The following is a 20,186-nucleotide window of genomic DNA, read 5'->3' on the forward strand; positions in this document are numbered from 1 at the left end:
AATAAAGAACATCCAAAATTTAAAAATTGAATATACAGAAGAAGTAGGATGATTTATAAGTTACTTCATACACTACAAAATGCTTCAGTTCTGAATTCCATTAAATAGCTCACTTTTTGGTTTCAATTTATTATTTGTATTTCAACAATCTTTTTTTTTTGGGATGGAGTTTTGCTCTTGTTGCCCAGGCTGGAGTGCAATGGCACAACCTTGGCTCACTGCAACCTCTGCCTCCCGGGTTCAAGCGATTCTCCTGCCTCAGCCTCCTGAGTAGCTGGGATTACAGGCATGCGCTATCACACCCGGCTAATTTTGTATTTTTAGTAGAGACAGGGTTTCTCCATCTCGGTCAGGCTTGTCTCGAACTCCTGACCTCAGGTGATCCACCCACCTTGGCCTCCCAAAGTGCTGGAATTACAGGTGTGAGACACCACATCCAGCCTCAACAATCTTACTATTATTTATGCTGGATAAATATACCGGGAATATGTTTGAAAAAATATATAATTATAATCAAAGTAGAAACTAGGATCCTGGATAATAAAAATGACATAATCATCATGAATTTATGTAATACTTTCATATACTTACTGTTAGGATGAAAACTTAGGTCATTATTTAAAAAAATTATTTGGTATATAAAAATGAGTTCAAAGAGATCGGGGCAAAAAACTTAAACTTTGAAGGTCTTTCTGTACACTCAGTCTCTCCACAATACCTATATATTAAGAAGCTAGCAGAAGGATCAAATCACAAATATAAAAGTTCTGTGAACTACAAAGCACTATAATAATCTTTCCTTTAAGATGAAGAAAGAGGATTAATGTTTTGTTGGGGGAGTCATATGTTTTTGGGGAAGGTATCTGTAACCAGATGGTGTTTTTTTGTTTGTTTGTTTGTTTTGTTTTTTTGAGACTGAGTCTCACTCTATCCCCCAGGCTTGGAAGTGCAGTGGAGCAATTTCAGCTCACCGCAACCTCCACTTCCAGGGTTTAGTAGAGACAGGGTTTCACTATGTTGGCCAGGCTGGTCTCGAACTCTTGACCCCAAGTGATCCTCCCACCTCAGCCTCCCAAAGTGTTGGGATTACAGGCTTGAGTCACCGTGCCCAGCCTGGATGGTTTTTAAATTCATTTTAGACTTAAAGATCTTCAAAAACTATTTATTACATTAATCAGAATTTGACAATACTACCATAAATAAGAAAAACTGATTTACCTAGACATAAATATAAAAATTATGCTTTATGAAAGCATTACCTCAAATAATAGTTCAGTATGTTGAAAGAAAATCATATGATACTAAGTGAAACAAAGTATATATGAATTACATGTTCAATTTTACTAATAAAGCAAACAACATTTCAATAATTGCATTATACTATCTAATTGACCAGAAAGACATTTATAAGACTGATAATGTTGCAAAAATATAATAAAAAGTGATTATATGATCTTTACTTCAACAGCTTGAGTTTTCAATACCGTTAATGATTTTTCAACATAATGAATGCATTAAAAAATTCATAGCAAATTTTTTTAATGAAAAATGATACGGTATAATATACTTACCCCACCTCACTGTCCTGTTCTGCCCGCAGCATAGCAAACCACTGCTGTTTATACACAGAAGAGAGCCATTCTGAAATGTAAGAATAAATTAATAATAATAAATAACGACTGAAGAACATAAAGGATTTAAACATTCATAGTTGATAAAATTGTTACCATTTCTAAATACAAGTTTAAAATAGCAATTTAAAAATTAGGTAGCTTAGACCAGGCATGGTGGCTTATGCCTATAATCCCAGCACTTTGGGAGGCCAAGGCAGGTGGATCACCTGAGGTCAGGAGTTCGAGATCAGCCTGACTAACATGGCAAAACCCCGTCTCTACTAAAAATACAAAAATTAGCCGGGTGTGGTGGCAGGCCCCTGTAATCCCAACTACTTGGGAGGCTGAGGCGGGACAATCGCTTGAACCCAGGAGGCAGAGGTTGCAGGGAGCCAAGATCATGCCACTGCACTCCAGCCTGGGTGACAGAGTGAGACTCCGTCTCAAACAATCAAACAGACAGACAAACAAACAAACAAACGAAACCGGTAGGTAGCTTATATTTTACAAAAATACTATAATGGCTTAATGATCTTTAAAGTGGTAAAGGTTTTACAGCTTTGTCTCAGGCTAGACTGTACTTATTACATTGCATACATTTAAATTGGGATAGTTAAAAGCATATTCTTGCGTTTAATGCTTTCCTTTTCATAGTTCATATTAATTTTTCAATTGTAAAAATAATATCTGAAACTATATTTTTAGTTTTTACAGAAGTTCTGACAGAAAATTGAATAATAAACTCTTCTGTTATTAACATAAAAAAACAATTAATTGGTTTTTTGGGAAATAAGCCATCCCTAAATTCGTAGATGAAACATGCACACTCAATAAATAATTCTAGAATATTAGATTTAGATAATATAAAAATTAAAATATTTTAAATTATTCTAAATAGAATAAAAATTGTAATTATAGACAATCCTTTAATAATAAATATTTTTCCCCAAAAATAAGACTTTGTAAGTGGAAACATTAGTTATTTTAGATAAAAACAGATTAAAAATAAGAGTAGGCCAGGTGAGATGGCTCATGCCTGTAATCCCAAGCACTTTGGGAGGCTGAGGTAGGAGGATCACTTGAGCCCAGGAGTTCTAGACGAGCCTGGGCAACATAGTTGAGACCTGATCTCTCCAAAACCACAAAAATTAGGTGGACATAGTGGCGTGCACCTGTAGTCCCAGCTACTCAGGAGGCTGAGGCAGGAAGATCTCTTGAGCCTGGGAGATCAAGGCTGCAGCGAGCCCTGGACACGCCAATGCACTCAAAACCTGGGCAACAGAGCAAGACCCTGCCTCAAAAAAAAAAAAAAAAAAAAAAAAGTAAAAGTAGAATTGGCTCAGCACTATTTATCTTTCTGCTTTTGTTTATTCCCAACTAGAATGGGTAGTTTTTCTATTTTTTTTTTAAGTTCTTAATTTATTTCTCAATCTCTATCTAAAAGAGGGGTAGAAATCGTAGTGCAATTAAAATCTGGATTGTCACTTCCTAGGTCTCTACTTAATAAAAGTAATCAGGTGACTTCCAATGATTTACTGGTGTCTTTCCTTAAAACATCCTCTCTCTCTCTCTCTCTCTCTCTATATATATATATATATATATTTTTTTTTTTTTTTAAGAGAGAGAGAGACACGGTCTCACTCTGTGGCCCAGGCTGGGGTCCGGTGGCCCTATCTTGGTAAACTGCAGCCTCGAACTCCTGGGCTCAAGCAATTCTCCTCTCAGCCTCCAGAGCAGCTGAGACTATAGGTGTCTGCCACCATGCCTAGCTAATTTTTCCACTTTTTATGGAGAAGGGGTCTCCTGCTTCGGCCACCTAACGTGTTGGGATTACAGGCCACCATGTCTGGCCTAAATACACTTTTGAATCTTTCTTTCAGGGTCCTCCAAAATTACATTCTTGCTATTATAAGGAATTTAAGTGTCTAGTACAGATAATTTGTCTTCATAGGTAAATACTAGTAGCAACTATTGCATGACTTAGCACACACACACACGTATATTTAAAAAAATTCATATATATATATACACATATATTTAAAGCTGATCCCTACCTATTAAAATACCTGGAGTTTGAAACTCATTGATCTAGAGATAGCATATGGCATTTCATGACTCATTTGTAAAATTGGAATGAAAGAGTTAGACATACGTGTATATTCTCAAATATCATGTTAGATGTATCCCATAAATTTTTTTTTTTTTTTTTTTGAGACAGAGTCTTGCTCTGTCACCAGGCTGGAGTGTGGTGGCGCGATCTGGGTTCACAGCAACCTCCACCTCCCAGGTTCAAGCGATTCCTCTGCCTCAGCCTCCCGAGTAGCTGGGATTACAGGCATGTGTCACCACACCTGGCTCATTTTTTGTATTTTAGTAGAGACGGAGTTTCACCATGTTGGTCAGGATGGTCTCGATCTCCTTACCTCGTGATCCACTTGCCTCGGCCTTCTAAAGTGCTAGGATTACAGGCTTGAGCCACCATGCCCGGCCAAAAATGTTTTAGAATTTAAATTCCAACAATTTCTGTATAACCTCCTTTAAAACCAAAAGTATTTGAACAAGTTAAAAACATGAGTACATATTTTTGTTCCTCTTGTCATAGTTTAATCCAAAAGAATAAAAAGTCAAACTTGAAATCTTTCTGGTCACTGGTAGCTCAAGGATTCTAGGTCCCATGTCTTTAAAGCAGCATTCCAAAAATAAGTCAATGTAACACAAGTTCAAATGCAATATTAATAGCATTGCAAAAGGAAAAAAAAAGAATCCCTGGTAAAATATGGGATGAAAATAAGTGAAGCAGGTTCTTTTACACAGAGTTTTCAATATGTTTGTATGCAATCATCTCCAAAAAGGAAGAAACACTAGGAAGAGTTTGCCAGAATCCTTTTTGGCAGAGAGCTACTGTTGGCTGGAAAGATTCTGAAAAAGTGCCTTCAAGAAACTTTGACTAAGTAGACTGAACTTTGACTAAATAGTAATATGTTTCAGCACTTATTTTAAACTTTATCAGACCAAGGTCCAAAACAAAAACTCAAAACAGGGGCTGGGTACAGTGACTCATGCCTGTAATTCCAGCATTTTGGGAGACCGAGGCAGAAGCATTGCTTAAGACTAGAAGTTTGAGAACAGCCTAGGTAACATGGCAAGACTCTGTCTCTACCCGCCCGCCCCTCCCCAGCCTGCAGGGGGAAAAAATATGGGCATTTCAAGGTGGTATTTGACAGTGTCATGGATCCTATCTGCAGCTGTGATCTAGTCTACAGCAGTTTTGAATACAAACACAGTATTTTCCCAATGGAATAAATGAGATACATTAGATTGAATTTATTTAGATTATTTCCCTAGTTTTACACAAAGAATATGGGAAAGGGACCTCTAAAACCATATTATTTGAAAATCTCATGTCTTACATTTACAAACTTTAAAAAGCAAAAAAAGATACTTCCTAATTTGCCCAGTATTTTTTGTTTAAGTGAAGGGAAAAGTGTATCTTCAGGTATACATACACTCACATGAATACACTTAAAAGTAACATGGCTTATAGCAAAAAACTAAGCCTACAAGTTGAACTACTTTATGAAACGCATAAATCAGATGTAGATAATGAAGATGAGTGACTAAACATTTACGTAGTAAAAATTCCTACATGGACAAATAAGAGTATTCTGTATAGAGCATCTAGGTATAAAATATTAACACAAAATTATGGAGAAGCCTGGTTCAAAAATGCTTATGTATAATAATATCAAAATCTAGTTCTGAAGCTATTTTCTGAACTTATTACATGGATTTATATACCTTTTCATTTTCAGTAACTTATTTTCACAAAACTGACAATGAGGTAATTGGGTAGAAAGTTGGAACAGAGTGGCAGAAATTGATACAATTGCTGAAGGAAATGAAAAAGAGAAATACTGAACTAAAAGTAGTGTAAGAAGTCCCAAGGTTCAAGCTTAGTGTTGAAATGTGAATTTGCAGTAACACCAATACAAAAGCTGTAGGATGCTCTGCAGCAGTACTCAGCACAAAGTAGAGGGTATAGTAACAAAGAAGGTGTAATTTAGGTTTAGGATTTTGCCAAGTGAAAGACACAGAGTTGAAGACAACTGTGAGAGTGACCTAACATGATCTACCATGAAATCCAAGCCTGAGAGGGAAGAAAGGGCAGGAGAGGTTTGAAAGATTGGCAGAAAATGAAGGGCTTAAAATGGATTGGAAGTTAAAGAGCAGTATAAAAGGGAATGAGGCTATGAACATGCTAGGTTATATAATAGCCTGAAAACTACCAGGTTTCTGATGCTGAGAAATTCTGGGTTCACAAGGTTCATGGCATATCCAGGTTTTAGGAAGAAAGTGCCTAATGTTTGGCAAAGAGGTCAAATAACTAGGAGGCTGAGAGCTGAGGTCAAAAAACTACCAGGAGGCTGGGATATTAAATGTATTTGTTCATATGGACATATTATGTGACTGGATTGGGGGAGAAATAGTAAAATAAGTGTCTAAGTCTTAAATGAATGCAAAGAAATGACTAGGGGTCAGGAGAGAAAACAGGCTCAGATGGCATGCAATAATGGTTTGGAAAGTGCACACTGAGGGGGCTAGGATGGTGGTCTCCTGGCCCTATATTAGTAGGGTGTGAGAGCCAGAAAGTCTTCTACGGAGGGAAAATAGCTTACTCTGGAAGTTTAAAAAAAAAAAAAAGGAGGGAAGAGATGGAAGATTTTGTTGTCCCTGGTTCCAGGGCATATAGTAGAAAGATCTGGGAGGAATGGTAACAAGATAGGTCAGAGGTATCCAAGTGGAGGAAAGCATGACAAGAGTATGGAATAAGACAGTTAATGAACCTAATGACCTAAGATAAACCTAATTCCATGAAATAATGGAGTTCAACTGTGCTTGACACAGTTGAATCCTAAAATAAAGTGCTTCTATACAAAGTCCCAATTCAACTTTTAATTAAACATGCTTCTAAATTTTTCACCTAAAAATGGTAAACAGATGTACCCAAATTCCCCATATTGTCAAACGCCTAACTTTGATTAATGTTAACACGTTTGGCACTATTTCTGAAAAATGATCAAGTTTTAGGTTGATTAATCAAAATAATTTCAACTAATTTCAAATCTAAGATACCTTCCTACTGAGAGCATATATCAATCTATCTCAATAATGTGAATTAGGTGGCTTCCTTCTGTCTCTTCACAATGTGATAAATAATTATCTGTAAGATACGGTAACAATGACTGAAATCTGCCAAAAAATACAGGATCTAAATTCTTTCTGATTTTATACTGAATAAAATATTTTAGACTAGAAATACTTGTACCCATCTTGCAATCCAAAAATATAAAGCTTATCCACTTGCATCACAGGCACACTTAAATTAAACTACTTTAGAACAGACTTTTCCCCAATCTCTTTCAAAACACATTTGCAAAAAGCCTTAAAAGGAAGTACAGTTAGAGTGGCATATGTAATTGGCTTTGGCATCTAATATTACATCATTGCTAGGGCCTGGTATTTAACAGATACTAAAACTATTATAGAACTGCTATACTATAAGCAATGTAAAATTCAGAGAATTTGTGACTTAAACAGTATCTATAAACTTGCTAAAGTGATTTTATAAAAATGCATCACTTCCAAATATACCAGAAGAGTTAACTCTAAGTTTTCCTTCCCGTCAATTCCTTTCCAAATAAGTATACAGATATCAGGAACAAAAATCTATAAACATACAGCTATGTCACAATTAAGGTGTCAAAAATAATCACAACTTTTTAGACAAATCTATAATTATTACTACAAACATTACATGTAAATGTTCAAACAGAAATTCTATTTTCCATTTCTTATATGTATATATAGTACTAAATGGAATTATTGACAAGCACTAGAGATTTAACTCAGAAAGGTAAATCAGTAGTTATTTCAAAAAATTTAAATTATAATTAGCAAAGACACCTTTGCTTCAACATGAAGTTTAAGACTTTAGAATAAGAAAAAACCAAAATAAACAAATTTAAGGAGCACTAACAGAAAAATCAGTTATGCTCTTCAAATACTTCAAAAGTCATTTTTAAAAGTCTGATTCAAAATCATGTACTGGTTTATTAAATTAAAGAACATCCATATTACAGAATACTAGATAATCATTTAAATATTCTAGAGAGTATTTAATGAAATATGATATGGGAAAATACTCATGATATGTAAGCACAGAAAATTACCTCTATAAGATGATTCCACTTTGGCATAAAGATGTATACCTTTTTGGGATTAATAATAATTTCTACTTCTTTTCTTGTTCTTTTCTATGATCTATATTACTTTATAATCAGAAATATATTACTTAAAATTACAAATTATGTTCTCTTACCTGAAGGTACTATAGCATCTTGTTCAATAATTCTTGCAGAAGCCAGATCACTGATAATATATTGTAACCTTAAATGTCTGAATACTGACACAAATGGTTTTCCTTGTTCAGTTTCAAGAAAGGACATACCTTCAAAATCTATAAAAAACCATGTAAGTTAAACAGCCATTCTTTTCAAACCTATTATTCTTAAATGTTTCTATGGACGGGGGATACACAGGTACACTCATGTCTACTAGAATACAAAATAAGCTAGTTTTAAAGTTCTCAAGAATTTTATAAACCTTAGGTTTACAGATAAGAACATAAGGAGATTTATTTAAAAATCCCAGGAAATTAACTTTGGTCCTAATGAAACCCCTGGGCTGGGAATTCAGCTGTTTCTGGGCATTTGGCATGCATAGTGCAGCAAGTTGGGAAAGGAAGGCTTGAGAAAGGTACTTAGGGTTACACACTCTCGCCAGAATCCCCCTCCCAAGAACTGAACAGGCCAGTGAAACTCTGGTGCCCAAAAGCCTCCCTCAAGGATAAGGTACACAGGACAAAGAATATCTCTTAATTTAACTTACATTTCAGCTACATGTAATGAACACTAGTTAATATATTAATTCCCTTTGAAATACAAAATAAGAAAGACACTGTATGGCTAGGCGTGGTGGCTCACACCTGTGATCCCAGCATTCTGGGAGGCTGAGGCTGGCAGATTGTTTATGCCCAGGGGTTCGAGACCAGCCTGGATAACATGGTGAGATGCTATCTCTATTAAAATAAAATAAAATAAAATAAAGACAGACATTGTAGCCATAGATTTGCAACAGTTGGGTAGTATTCAGTTATTACTAAGATAATTCAAGGCTGGGCATGATGGCTCACACCTGTAATCCTGGCACTTTGGGAGGCTAAGGTGGAAGGATCACTTGAGTCCAGGATGTCTAAGACTAGCCTGGCCAACACTGTGAGACTCCCATCTCTACAAAACATAAAAATAAAAAAACTAGCGAGGTGTGGTGGCATGTGTCTGCAGACCCAGCTACTCAGGAGGCTGAGGTGGAAAGACTGGTTGAGCCCAAGAGTTTCAGCTTGCAGTGAGCTATGATTGCACCACTGCACTCCAGCCTGTGTGACAGAGCAAGATCTTGTCTCTAAAATAAGTAATAATGACAATAATAATAATAATAATACTGAAAATAGAATAATTCGGCTGGGCGTGGTGGCTCACGCCTGTAATCCCAGCACTTTGGGAGGCCAAGGAAGGTGGATCACGAGGTCAGGAGTTCAAGATCAGCCTGGCCAGGATGGTGAAACCCTGTCTCTACTAAAAATACAAAAAAAATTAGCTGGGCATGGTAGTGGGCATCTGTAATCCCAGCTAACTGGGAGGCTGAGGCAGAGAATTGCTTAAACCCGGGAGGCGGAGGATGCAGTGAGCTGAGATTGCGCCGCTGCACTCTAGCCTGGGTGACAGAGTGAAACTCTGTCTCAAAAAAAGAAAAGAAAATAGAATAATTCAAGTTTATGAAGTACATAATTTTTTTTCTTTTAGAGAGAATTTAAGGTTATTCCTAAAAATTACCCTCAGTTACATTCCAGTGTGCTTTCATGAGTCAGAAGGAAAGGTTTAGAGTTACTGCTATCAAACAGGTATTTGTGCATGAGCCCTAGTCTATGTTTTCTGTTAAACGACATATATCCAGGAGAGTATGTATACCCAGTCCTGTTGCTATTAAGGATAAGGAGGAAAACATGACAGTTGCCATTATAGACTATTATGTCTCAAACCATGCTTTACATGGAACACAGGTTTTCTGTAGACCAGAAGGTGTTCCCCACTAAAATATTTTTTTCCTGAAAATTGTAAAAAGACAGCCAAGTTAATGAAAAGAATTTCCACATTATCTCATATATTTTTTGTATTCCCTTGGCACCCGCCTAGAGTCAGCAAAGCAAACAAGAAAGCAGTAAATTCATTAAAAAATTAATAGTTAACTTTGCTTATTTATACAACAGGTGTGTGACAGTGGATTTATATCTCTTGCTTTTAAAAATAACAACATTGGTTCTAGTTCATATGTTGAATTAAATGTGCCAATTTCTTGGGGTGTGCTGAGAATACCATTTTGTTTTTACAAGTGTTCTGTCACATGAACAAGATATAAAAATCTAATTCTGGATTGTCTTATAGAAATCTGGTGATTATATCTCATGAAGCCTTTTCGTCACGGCTGTAGAAGAGACTTGCTCATTTACTTCTGTAAGGATTTATAGAACCAAAAAAATGTTTTAAAGTTTCTTGCTGGACAACATGTGGCCATACTTATTCCATCAGCCAAATTCAATAGCAATCCTTAAGTATAATTGTGTAGAAAACTTTCTAAATTTCTATTGTTTCTTGTAGTCCTGATCCATATAGATCTGAAAAGTCAAATAATTAAGAAAACTGAAAAGAAATATACAAAAATACATGGTGGGTGTGGTGGCTCATGCCTGTAATCCTAGCACATTGGGAGGCAGAGGCAGGCAGATCACTCGAGGACAGAAGTTCAAGACCAGCCTGGCCAACATGGCAAACTCCGTCTGTACTAAAAATATAAAATATTAGCTGGGTGTGGTGGCATTCACCTGTAGTCCCAGCCACCTGGGAGGCTGAGGCAGAATTGATTGAATCTGGGAGGTAGAGGTTGCAGTGAGCCAAGATCGCACCACTGCACTTCCAGCCTGGGTGACAGAGCAAGACTCCGTCTCAAAAAAAAAAAAAAAAAAAAAAAAAAAGACAGACATATACCAAAATATAATGAGTGAGGGATCACAAGTGATTTTTCTATCCAATTTCCTAAGTATGCATCTTATTTATAATTTTAAAACTATTGAAAATGACTCTATAAAATCTTCACAGAAAAACAAGAGCATCAGACATACATTTTGGTTTGTGCAATCAATATCTCCTTGAAAAGTTATCTTGAACTGTATACTTTCACACCTCAGGGGCTGGGAGGGAGAGCCTCAAGTGGGAATCCAGAAGTGGACCACAGCTTGCTTCTCTAGTTTCTGCCATTTAGGCTACAGGGCAATTTCTCTTTTGATTGATTGCTGTGGTGAATCTATCTGGAGCACAAATGATCATAAGGTTCTATCAACATTTGCCTGATATCTACTGTTTCTACTGAGTCCCCTTTTTAACTTCTTCACCATCCTTGTCTCTTTCAGCTTTTCTCTCTCTTCTATTTAAATGCTTTCCCCTACTTTTCTCCTCTATAATTTCCCTAGTCCTTCTTTAATTGCCATAATGTAACACAAAAGTATAATTTAAGATACAAGTTTAGTATTTTTGTTCTTCAAGGAAATCAAGTTATAGTTCACTGACATGGGTTCTTTACACATTTTTACTTCAGGAGCTTTATAGAAAATTAATTTATCTGGCTCTGAGGTAGGAAATCTGACTACATAAAATAATTCTATAAAATGCATTTAACTAAGATATAAAGAGCATGAAATTTTAAAATTAAGAATATCTATTCATCAAAAGACTTTTTTTTTCCTTTTTTTTTTTGAGACAGGGTCTCACTCTGTTGTTCAGGCTGGAGTGCAGTGGTGTGTGGCCATGGCTCACTGCAGCCCCAACACCCCCAGGGTCAGGTGATCCTCCCCCCACATCAGCCTCCCCAGTAGCTGGGAATACAGACAAGTACATGCCACCACGCCCTGCTAATTCTTTTTTTTTGAGACAGAGTTTCGCTCGTTGACCAGGCTGGAGTGCAGTGGCACAATCTCGGCCCCCTGCAACTTCCACCTTCTGGTTTCCAGCGATTCTCTTCCCTCAGCCTCCCTAGCAGCTGGGATTACAGGCACTCGCCACCACACCCGGCTAATTTTTGTATTTTTAGTAGAGACAGGGTTTCACCATGTTGGCCACACTGGTCTCCAACTCCTGACCTTGTGATCTGCCCACCTCAGCCTCCCAAAGTGCTGGGAGTACAGGCATGAGCCTCCGTGCCAGGCTGCCCTGCTAATTCTTTAAATTTTTTGTAGGGACAGGGTCTTGATATGTTGCCCAGGCTGTCCTTGAACTCCTGGGCTCAAGTGAGCCTCCTGCCTTGACATCCCAAAGTGCTGGGATTACAGGCGTGAGCCACGGCACCCAACCAAAAAGACATCTTTAATAAATTAAAAAGATGACCTACAAACTGGAAGTGCAGAACATATGTATGACAAAGGATTAGTTATAAGGAATATATAAAGAATGCCTACAAATCAATAAGAAAAGACAAATCTGACATTAAAATAAGAAACACACTTGAACAGGTATCTCACAGAAGAGGAAACATTTGGCTAATAACCATATTAAGAGTCATTCAATCTCTTTAGTTATAAAGGGCATTAAAATTAAGGCCACAATGTGACATAGTTCTATAACAACTAAAACAAAATGATATATTATACAGTGGCGTGTTGCTGCTAGCTCACAGGAGCTGTGTCCATCTCCTTTCTCATTCAGTGATGTCATGTTGGTAGCCTGCAATCAATCAGCCATGATGGGAAAATCTGTACCATGGGAATTAAGAAATGGTACTCATCAAGGATTATTTTTTCAGAGTCAGCTTATTAGCACACCACTATGTATATATGTTAAGACATATATACATGGTGCAATAATATATATTTATAAAGCAAAAGAATAAACATGAAGTTCAAGATAGTGGTTAGGAAAAGTCAGAGGGACACAATAGAAAAGAAGCACATGAGTTAGACTGAAGTTACTGATGTTCTAGTCCTCAAAGATTAGGTCACAAAGGCTCAACGTATTAAAAATAAACCAAAAAGGTGGCCATAAACTAAGAAAATCACAAACTAAGGATTATGATTTATCCAGTTCTTTGCACCTGACAGCTGTAAAAAATACTTTTTCTAGATATGTTTTAGCAAAGTAAAAAATAACATACATACATTTTAACATAGTATACACACGTATTTTTTTTTTACATTGCATGCCCTCCTTTGCGCAGATGAGACCTTATAGCAGTTGATCTTAACCAATTTTAGATCAGTCTCCACTGAGAATCTGATGGAAGGTATGGAAGCTCTCCTCCCACAAATGTATGAAGCAGCAGCACACACATACCAAATTCTGTACCCACTTTTGGGGGTCAGTGACACATGGAAGCCTATCTATGGCCCCTATGTTAAGAATGGTTGCCTGACAGAGTATAGCTTGTTAGAGAAAACTCAGTGTGGTCAAGACAAATGTAATCAACAAGATCTGTTAGTGATAAGATGGGAAAAACAATAGTTTTTGGCGATCAAGAGTATGATGACAGTTCAAGGAGTAACAATTCAGATAATGATAGTTAAGGTATTTTTCTTATCTAGCCTTGATTTTCTCACTGTAAACGAGGGGCTGAAGTAGATAATTGCTAAGGTCTTCTCCAAGCTCTAAAATTAAGTCTATAAACAAGTCAGGGCCTGATTTCATTTAATTAATTAATTTATTTATTTATTTTCTGTTCTCACGGGGCCTGATTTTAACAAATTTCCTTTTAAAAGACAAGTTCTCAAAAACTTCAGGCCTACCTTTCCTCTGTTTAGAAAACCAGACATCTGTTTCTGTCAAAAGCTGTTTTAAAGATCCATTCCAAGAAGGCACAAGTTGAAGGAACATCCACTAGGTTAAAAAAATTAAATAAGAAAACAATTATGAAATTTCATCATTTTATGATTTTACATTTTCAAATTGCTTTCACCTTAAAATATAATAGCTAAAAAATTTAACTTCTACTTTACCAGCAATTGCAAGAAAGAAAGTACAACTATAAGCACTCAATTTATCATGGCATTATCATAGTCCAATGGCTGGGTGCTGTGGCTCACACTTATACTCCCAGCACTTGGGAGGCCAAGGCGGGCAGATCACTTGAGAGAGGTTTAGACCAGCCTGGGAAACATGGTCAAACCCCATCTCTACACACACAAAAAAATTAGCTGGGCATAGTGACATGCATCTGGAGTCCCAGCTACTCAAGAGGCTGAGGTGGGAGAACCTTCTGAGACCTAGAGGTTGAGGTGCAGTGAGCCATGAGCGCACCACTATGTTCTAGTCTAGGTGACAGAGTGAGACCTTGTCTCCAGGAAAAAAGAAAAAAAAAATCATAGTCCAGTGATAAAAATTGGATGTGTGTGCTAAGGAGTAAGCCAATCCTTCAGAAGTATTTATGGTAACACACTGAAGATTACTGTATTAAAAAGGTAAAGGTTTAATATATATGTATATTACATTAGAAATTTTATACTAATTTATTCTACTCACTAACAACTCAATTTCACTAAATACTATATGAGATTATAAAAGCAAGAAATTAACATGGGAAAAAGGAGCTTCTTTGTCTTATTGCTGCTGAGATAATCTGCAGAGTAGGTAAGAGCAAAAACTTTTAAATCCTGGACCTGGCACTTAGGAGCTGGGCACATTACCTGGTATCTCTGGGCCTTAATTTCTTCATTTGTAAAATGAGCATGATAACATGTTTACCTCATAGGACATTAAAATATTAAATATATATAAATACTTCGAATGGTGCACGGCACGTAAACACCCTGTGAGTATTAGCACTTACCATTACCGGCAAAAAGCAGTTTTAATAACAGAAATGAATGCTACTGTGACAACTCACTGCAGGCTCCACCTCCTAGGCTCAGGTGATCCTCCCACCTCAGCCTGCTGAGTAGCTGGGACTACAGGCACGAACCACCACACCCAGCTAATCTTTCGTATTTTTTGCAGAGAGGGGTTTTTGCCATGTTACCCAAGCTTATCTTGAACTCCAGGCCTCAAGCAATCCACCAGCCTGGGCCTCCCAAATTGCTGGGATTACAGGCGTAAGCCACTGTGCCTGACCTCTGCACCAATTTTTTAAAAGATTGGATAGCCCAGATAGTAAAGTTCCTTGAAGAAAAACAGTAACAAAATTTCATCTCTACCACAGAAACAAACAAACAAAGAGTGCCTATGAGATAAGCTAGAAAGTGTCTCAGTCTGAAGTTTCACAACTGTGTTAAATACTCACAACATTGTTTTGGGGACAAAAGGGTAAAGGCAGGATTATGCAGTAGGAAGAGGGCAATGGACTGGGACTCCCAAGACCCAGGCTCTGCCTCCAGCCTGCTCTGAGTCTCACTATCTATATGAAAGAATAAAGGCTGATCTGTGTCTTCAAAGAGTTGTGAAAATAAAATTACATTTTTAAAATGTTGAAACTTTTCAAAAGCATGAAGTAAAACATATGCCAGACAGGCAAACAGGCCTTTAAAAGAAAAATTTCAACATTTCTTAGAAAAAGTGTGTGTAAAAATGCCATCATTAACAGAAGCTCAACTTTGAAAACGTTCCTAAAAACAATATAAAACATTTCTGATTATGTAAATAAACAAATAGCAATAACATATTTTTTGTTAAAGAAAAGTCTGGGAAAAAACAGAAAAGTACTTCTAAAATAGAAAAGTACAAAAAATAAAGTTAAAATCACGAATGATTCCAAATCCCTAAATATAAAGACTTTTTAAGGTTTTGGCCTATTTCCTTTTCCTACATTTATAACCATCCCTTTATTACTGGATACTGTTTCCAGTTTTTCACCATTATACGCAGTGCTGAGGTGACATCCTTGTATAATATGACATCATATTATGTCAGTACCTTTTTTAGAGCGGTGTATATATCCATCTCCACTTGCATCACAAATAAGTTAGATGAACCAATGAGCTGTTTCATGACATTTATACTGAAAAGGATAAATAGAGGGAGTGAGCTTATCTTTAGGCACAGGATAAAGGATCCTGGTAGAAATAAAAGCTTTAAGTCTTTCTTGTAAAAAAATATGTGGAATTAAAAATGACAGCAGTCCTTCTGCCCAAGACAAAGAATCTTAGAAAACAATCTATCTGGATACAAGGATACTTTTAATTCAGATAGGGTGCTGTGAAAGGTCCTTTTCACACTGATAGGGAAAGAAAGAGCTCTGGTCTGCTGATTAATCAAGTTAAAGCAAGGTTCCAGTAAGATAACTTTAAGTATGCTCTGATAAAATGACAGCCTTCCTCTTTTGCCTTCCACCACTCCACTTCTACGTTTTGTTTTGTTGTTTAAAAAAAGGCCAGGCATAGTGGCTCACATCTGTAATCCCAGCACTTTGGGAGGCAGGAGAATCATTTGAGGCCAGATGTTTGAGACCAGCCTGGACAACATGGTGAGACCTCGTGCTACCAAAAAAAAAAAAAAAAAAAAAAATTAGCCAATCATGTTGGTGTGCACCTGTAGTCCCAGCTACTTGGAAGGCTGAAGAGGTAGGAAGGATCGCTTGAGCCTAAGAGGTGGAGGCTGCAGTGAGCCAAGACTGTACCACTGCACTCCAGCCTGGGCAACAGAGCAAGACACTGTCTCCAAAAAACAAAAAAAAAGACACTAAAACAGCTATATCGTCAAAGTAATCTTTAACCTCTAGGCTTAAGAGAATTGCTTAGTCATAAACTATGGTTTTAGTACTATTCAAGACAATAAGATCAAGAAACATGTGTTAGTTATTTAAAGTGAAAATGACATCACCAGTTATTTGTTTTGTTTTGCTTTTCCTTTGTTCTTTCTTTTCTTTGAGCCATAAAAAGCCAAGAGAGCACGTGGGTTTTTAAGAGGATCCTGCTCCTTTTTCAAAAAGCTCAATGAGAAATTAGAGTCATCCCCCTGTATCTGTGGGGGATTGGTTTCAGAACCTCCTACAAATACCAAAATCCTCTATGCTCAAGTCCCTTATATAAAATGGCACAGTATTTGCATGTAACCTATGCACATCCTCTCATATACTTTAAATCATCTCTAGGTGTTCTTACAGTACCTAATACAATGTAAATGTCATGCAACAGTTGTCATACTATATTGGGTTTTTTTGTTATTATTTTTTATAGTTTTTCCCCCAAATCTTTTCAACCTGCAGTTGGTAGAATCCACAAATGGAGAACCCACGGATAAGGAGGGTTGACTGTATTAAAGTGTTTCTAATGATTTTCAAATCAAACATTCTATGGTGATTTATTTATGCCTTGACATCACCAGGTGATGAATATCTCTCACACTTCTCTACCAAATTATCTCCTAAAGGCAAGAGAAAAGAAAAAACCCAATAATCTAGGAGGTGGTCTAACCATAAAAAGTAACTTTTCTATAAATTGTATCTTGAGAGTTCAAGGAAATTTGAATTCCCTCTATTCCATAATGTATTTAAACATAAAAATATTTACCTCTCCTCCACCTCCTCCCCACCAAAAAAAAAAAAAAAAAAAAAAATCAGTAAAATTCACATTCTGGGAAGCTATGTAACATTTGACTTTGGTTTTGTACATTTCCATCAGAATGTCACATACTCCCGGACACATTTGTATCCTTGTCTCAGAAGCACTGCTGTCAGGGAAATGCAAGCCAGAAAATGACTGTAATGCCAACCAGCCTTCAAAAGTTCATTGCTAGCCAGATTTTCTCAGACCCATCACAAATACCTTAGTCCTATTACTACGAATAAGCTCTTTGACAGCACTCTTGCTGTCAAAATCATCTCTGCATCCTTCACAGCCCCTAATAGAGTATCTTTACACATAAGGAACAGTCAGGAAGTACTTGCTGCAGGAATAAATGGATAATATGTGTACTTAATCCAAAAAGCCAAACTAAGCTGGGTACAGTGGTATGTGCCTATAATCCCTGCTACTTGAAGGCTGAGGCAGGAGGACTGCTTGAGCTCAGGAGTTTCAGTCTAGCCTGGGCAACATAGCAAGGCCCCCATCTCTTTAAAAAAGAAAGGCTGCTCTGCAGCTTGGGTGGTGGGCAGGGTGGGCAGTCCTCATTGTCACTGCCATATTTCTTGTAGGTTTTTAGAACCCTGGAATCCATTTCTCACGGGTGACTGTGGTCCTATTTTTCCAGCTTGGACTACATAGTCCATAGGTGATGGAGAAATCTTGGACCTCTGGCTCCATCTCCAGGACATCTGGCTCTGCGCTGTGCTGTGTCTGACCAGGTCCCGCTTGAGGACGAAGGCGGCACAGTTGACTGCGGGAGCCTCTGCAGCCCCAGCCTGAAGCCTGCATGGGACCCTGTGTGGCGCTAACAGGTTTTCTTAAAGGAAGATTGATATTTTCTCAAAGAGAGGGGATGTCACTATGTTGCCCAGGATGATCTCGAACTCCTAGATTCAAGCAATCCTCCCACCTTGGCCTCCCAAAGTGATGGGATTATAGGTCTAGGTTTTCCCAAATCTGCTTTTCTGGTAGAGAAACCCTGAGGACTGATTGGCTTTTGCTTGTCTAAAACCATGGCCTGTGAATCTGTAACATTCAGGGACATGGCCATAGACTTCTCTCATCAGGAGTGGGAATACCTTGACCTGGTTCAGAAGACCTTGTACCAGGAGGTGACAGTGAAGAACTATGGTAACTTGTCTCACTCTCACTGAGGCTGAAGTGCAGTGTCGCAATCACAGCTCACTGCAACCTTGACCTCCATGGCTTAAGCAATCCTCCTGCCTCAGCCTCCAGAGTAGTTGGGACTACAGATTTGGATTCAAGGTGTGAAATAATCAGAGATGGAAAAATGTACATTTATAGGAGACACACATTTGTTACTCCACATCAGAGAATTCATTCTAGTGAGAAAACCAATCAACATGAAAAGTTTTTGAAGGTGGAAAAAAAAAAAAAAGGCCAAAACAGTTTCTTCAAACTTATTTCTCAATAATAAAGATGATTTTTAAAATATAACTTTTAAATTCTCTAACAGCCTAGCAAAACCTGAAACTTTTCTATAGTCTTATAACAGTAATGCATTTTTCTATTAAAATTGGTTAAAACAGTAGACATAATATCCATTATATTATTCACAACAAAGAAATAAGTTTGCACAGCATTTCTTCAGTTTATGGATGTAGTCAAGCCCTTTCATTAAATTGTTTGCTTTTTCATAATATATTTTTGTGTTCTACAAAAATGTTACGTACTTCAACAAATGATAAACAATATTTTAGGATGACTAATTATAAAGTTACTTGAAATTCAAATACCTGAGTTCTTTAAAAAGTTCAACATTCTGGTGAGTCATCAAATTGTTTAGAAGCCATTCAAGGCACCTGAAATTAAAATATATAATTATTACATTATATGCCATGTATTTACAATTTATTAAGTAGGACTTAAAATAAAATCAGAATATTAATCTTGCCAGAACATGCTCGAAACTTTTAGCTTAACAATAGGAAATTTAGTATTATTTCTGTCAGTGGATATTATTAAGAGAATATTTCCTTTATATTAACGAGAGTATTTCTAGTTTTAAAACTTCATTTTGAGTTTGTGTTAAATAGTTTATTAAGGGGTCTGCATACTAGTATAACCTTCTTTAAAATCTCAAAACAGGTACTGCAACTCTCAAGAGTTAGAAGGACTGTCAGTCTATCAGGCCTACTTCTTAAACAATTTTAATAGAAAATATACTATAAAGTGCAGTGGCATGATCACAGCTCATTGCAGTCTTGAACCTCCTGGGCTCAAATAATCCTCTGACCTCAGCCTCCAGAACAGTTGGGACCACAGGTGCATACCACCATGCCTGGCTAATTTTTAAAATTTTTTGTAGAGATGGGGTCTCCCTACGTTGCTCAGGCTGGTCTTGATCTCCTGGGCCCAAGTGATCTTTCTGCCTTGGCCTCCCAAACCACTGGGATTACAGGTGTTAGCCACCACACCCGACCAAGAGTGACCACTGTTTTTATAAGCATGTATATAATCCACCTATGGTCACTTACAAAGACAACACTTTTGAGGAATTTACTAATCAGTCCGAAAGTTAAAAGGGGCTTTTTATTTAACAAAATTCCATCCCCCTATCCTATTTTTCCTTAATTCTTTCTTTCTTATAGCTATACATTCTCTTAAGAAACTAAAGCAACCAAATTCCTAAAAGTGGGATAGGAAGAAAAACAAGAAAGGCAACTCACTTTTTCTTTACAGAATCTAATCCATAGGTCCCTGCTGACGTGTAATAGCCACATACAGTTTTCACATTAACTGTTTCCTTCATTGTCTCACCACACTGCTGTATTAAACCGTCCTGTAAATATAAATAAGCACTGGAAAGGCCCATTTCACGTGGGAAAAATTAGCTCTGA

General features: G+C 37.1%; 1 protein-coding gene across 2 annotated transcripts in view; it reads right to left on the minus strand.

Annotated features, from left to right (window-relative positions):
- Nucleotides 1-20,186, minus strand: part of GMCL1 (germ cell-less 1, spermatogenesis associated) — a 54,491-nt gene that overhangs the window by 18,729 nt on the left and 15,576 nt on the right. Inside the window, exons 5-10 of one of the 2 annotated variants that reach the window (XM_002811934.5) lie at nucleotides 20,016-20,128; nucleotides 19,083-19,148; nucleotides 15,677-15,761; nucleotides 13,558-13,648; nucleotides 7,993-8,130; nucleotides 1,572-1,641 (exon numbers count right to left, since the gene is read on the minus strand). In XM_002811934.5, coding sequence (XP_002811980.1) covers nucleotides 1,572-1,641; nucleotides 7,993-8,130; nucleotides 13,558-13,648; nucleotides 15,677-15,761; nucleotides 19,083-19,148; nucleotides 20,016-20,128 — 563 coding nt within the window. The remainder of the gene's footprint in view (nucleotides 1-1,571; nucleotides 1,642-7,992; nucleotides 8,131-13,557; nucleotides 13,649-15,676; nucleotides 15,762-19,082; nucleotides 19,149-20,015; nucleotides 20,129-20,186) is intronic. The other variant, XM_054548105.2, reaches the window with a different exon arrangement.

Source organism: Pongo abelii, chromosome 12 (assembly GCF_028885655.2).
Source record: "Pongo abelii isolate AG06213 chromosome 12, NHGRI_mPonAbe1-v2.0_pri, whole genome shotgun sequence".
Taxonomy (NCBI): Eukaryota; Metazoa; Chordata; class Mammalia; order Primates; family Hominidae; genus Pongo; species Pongo abelii.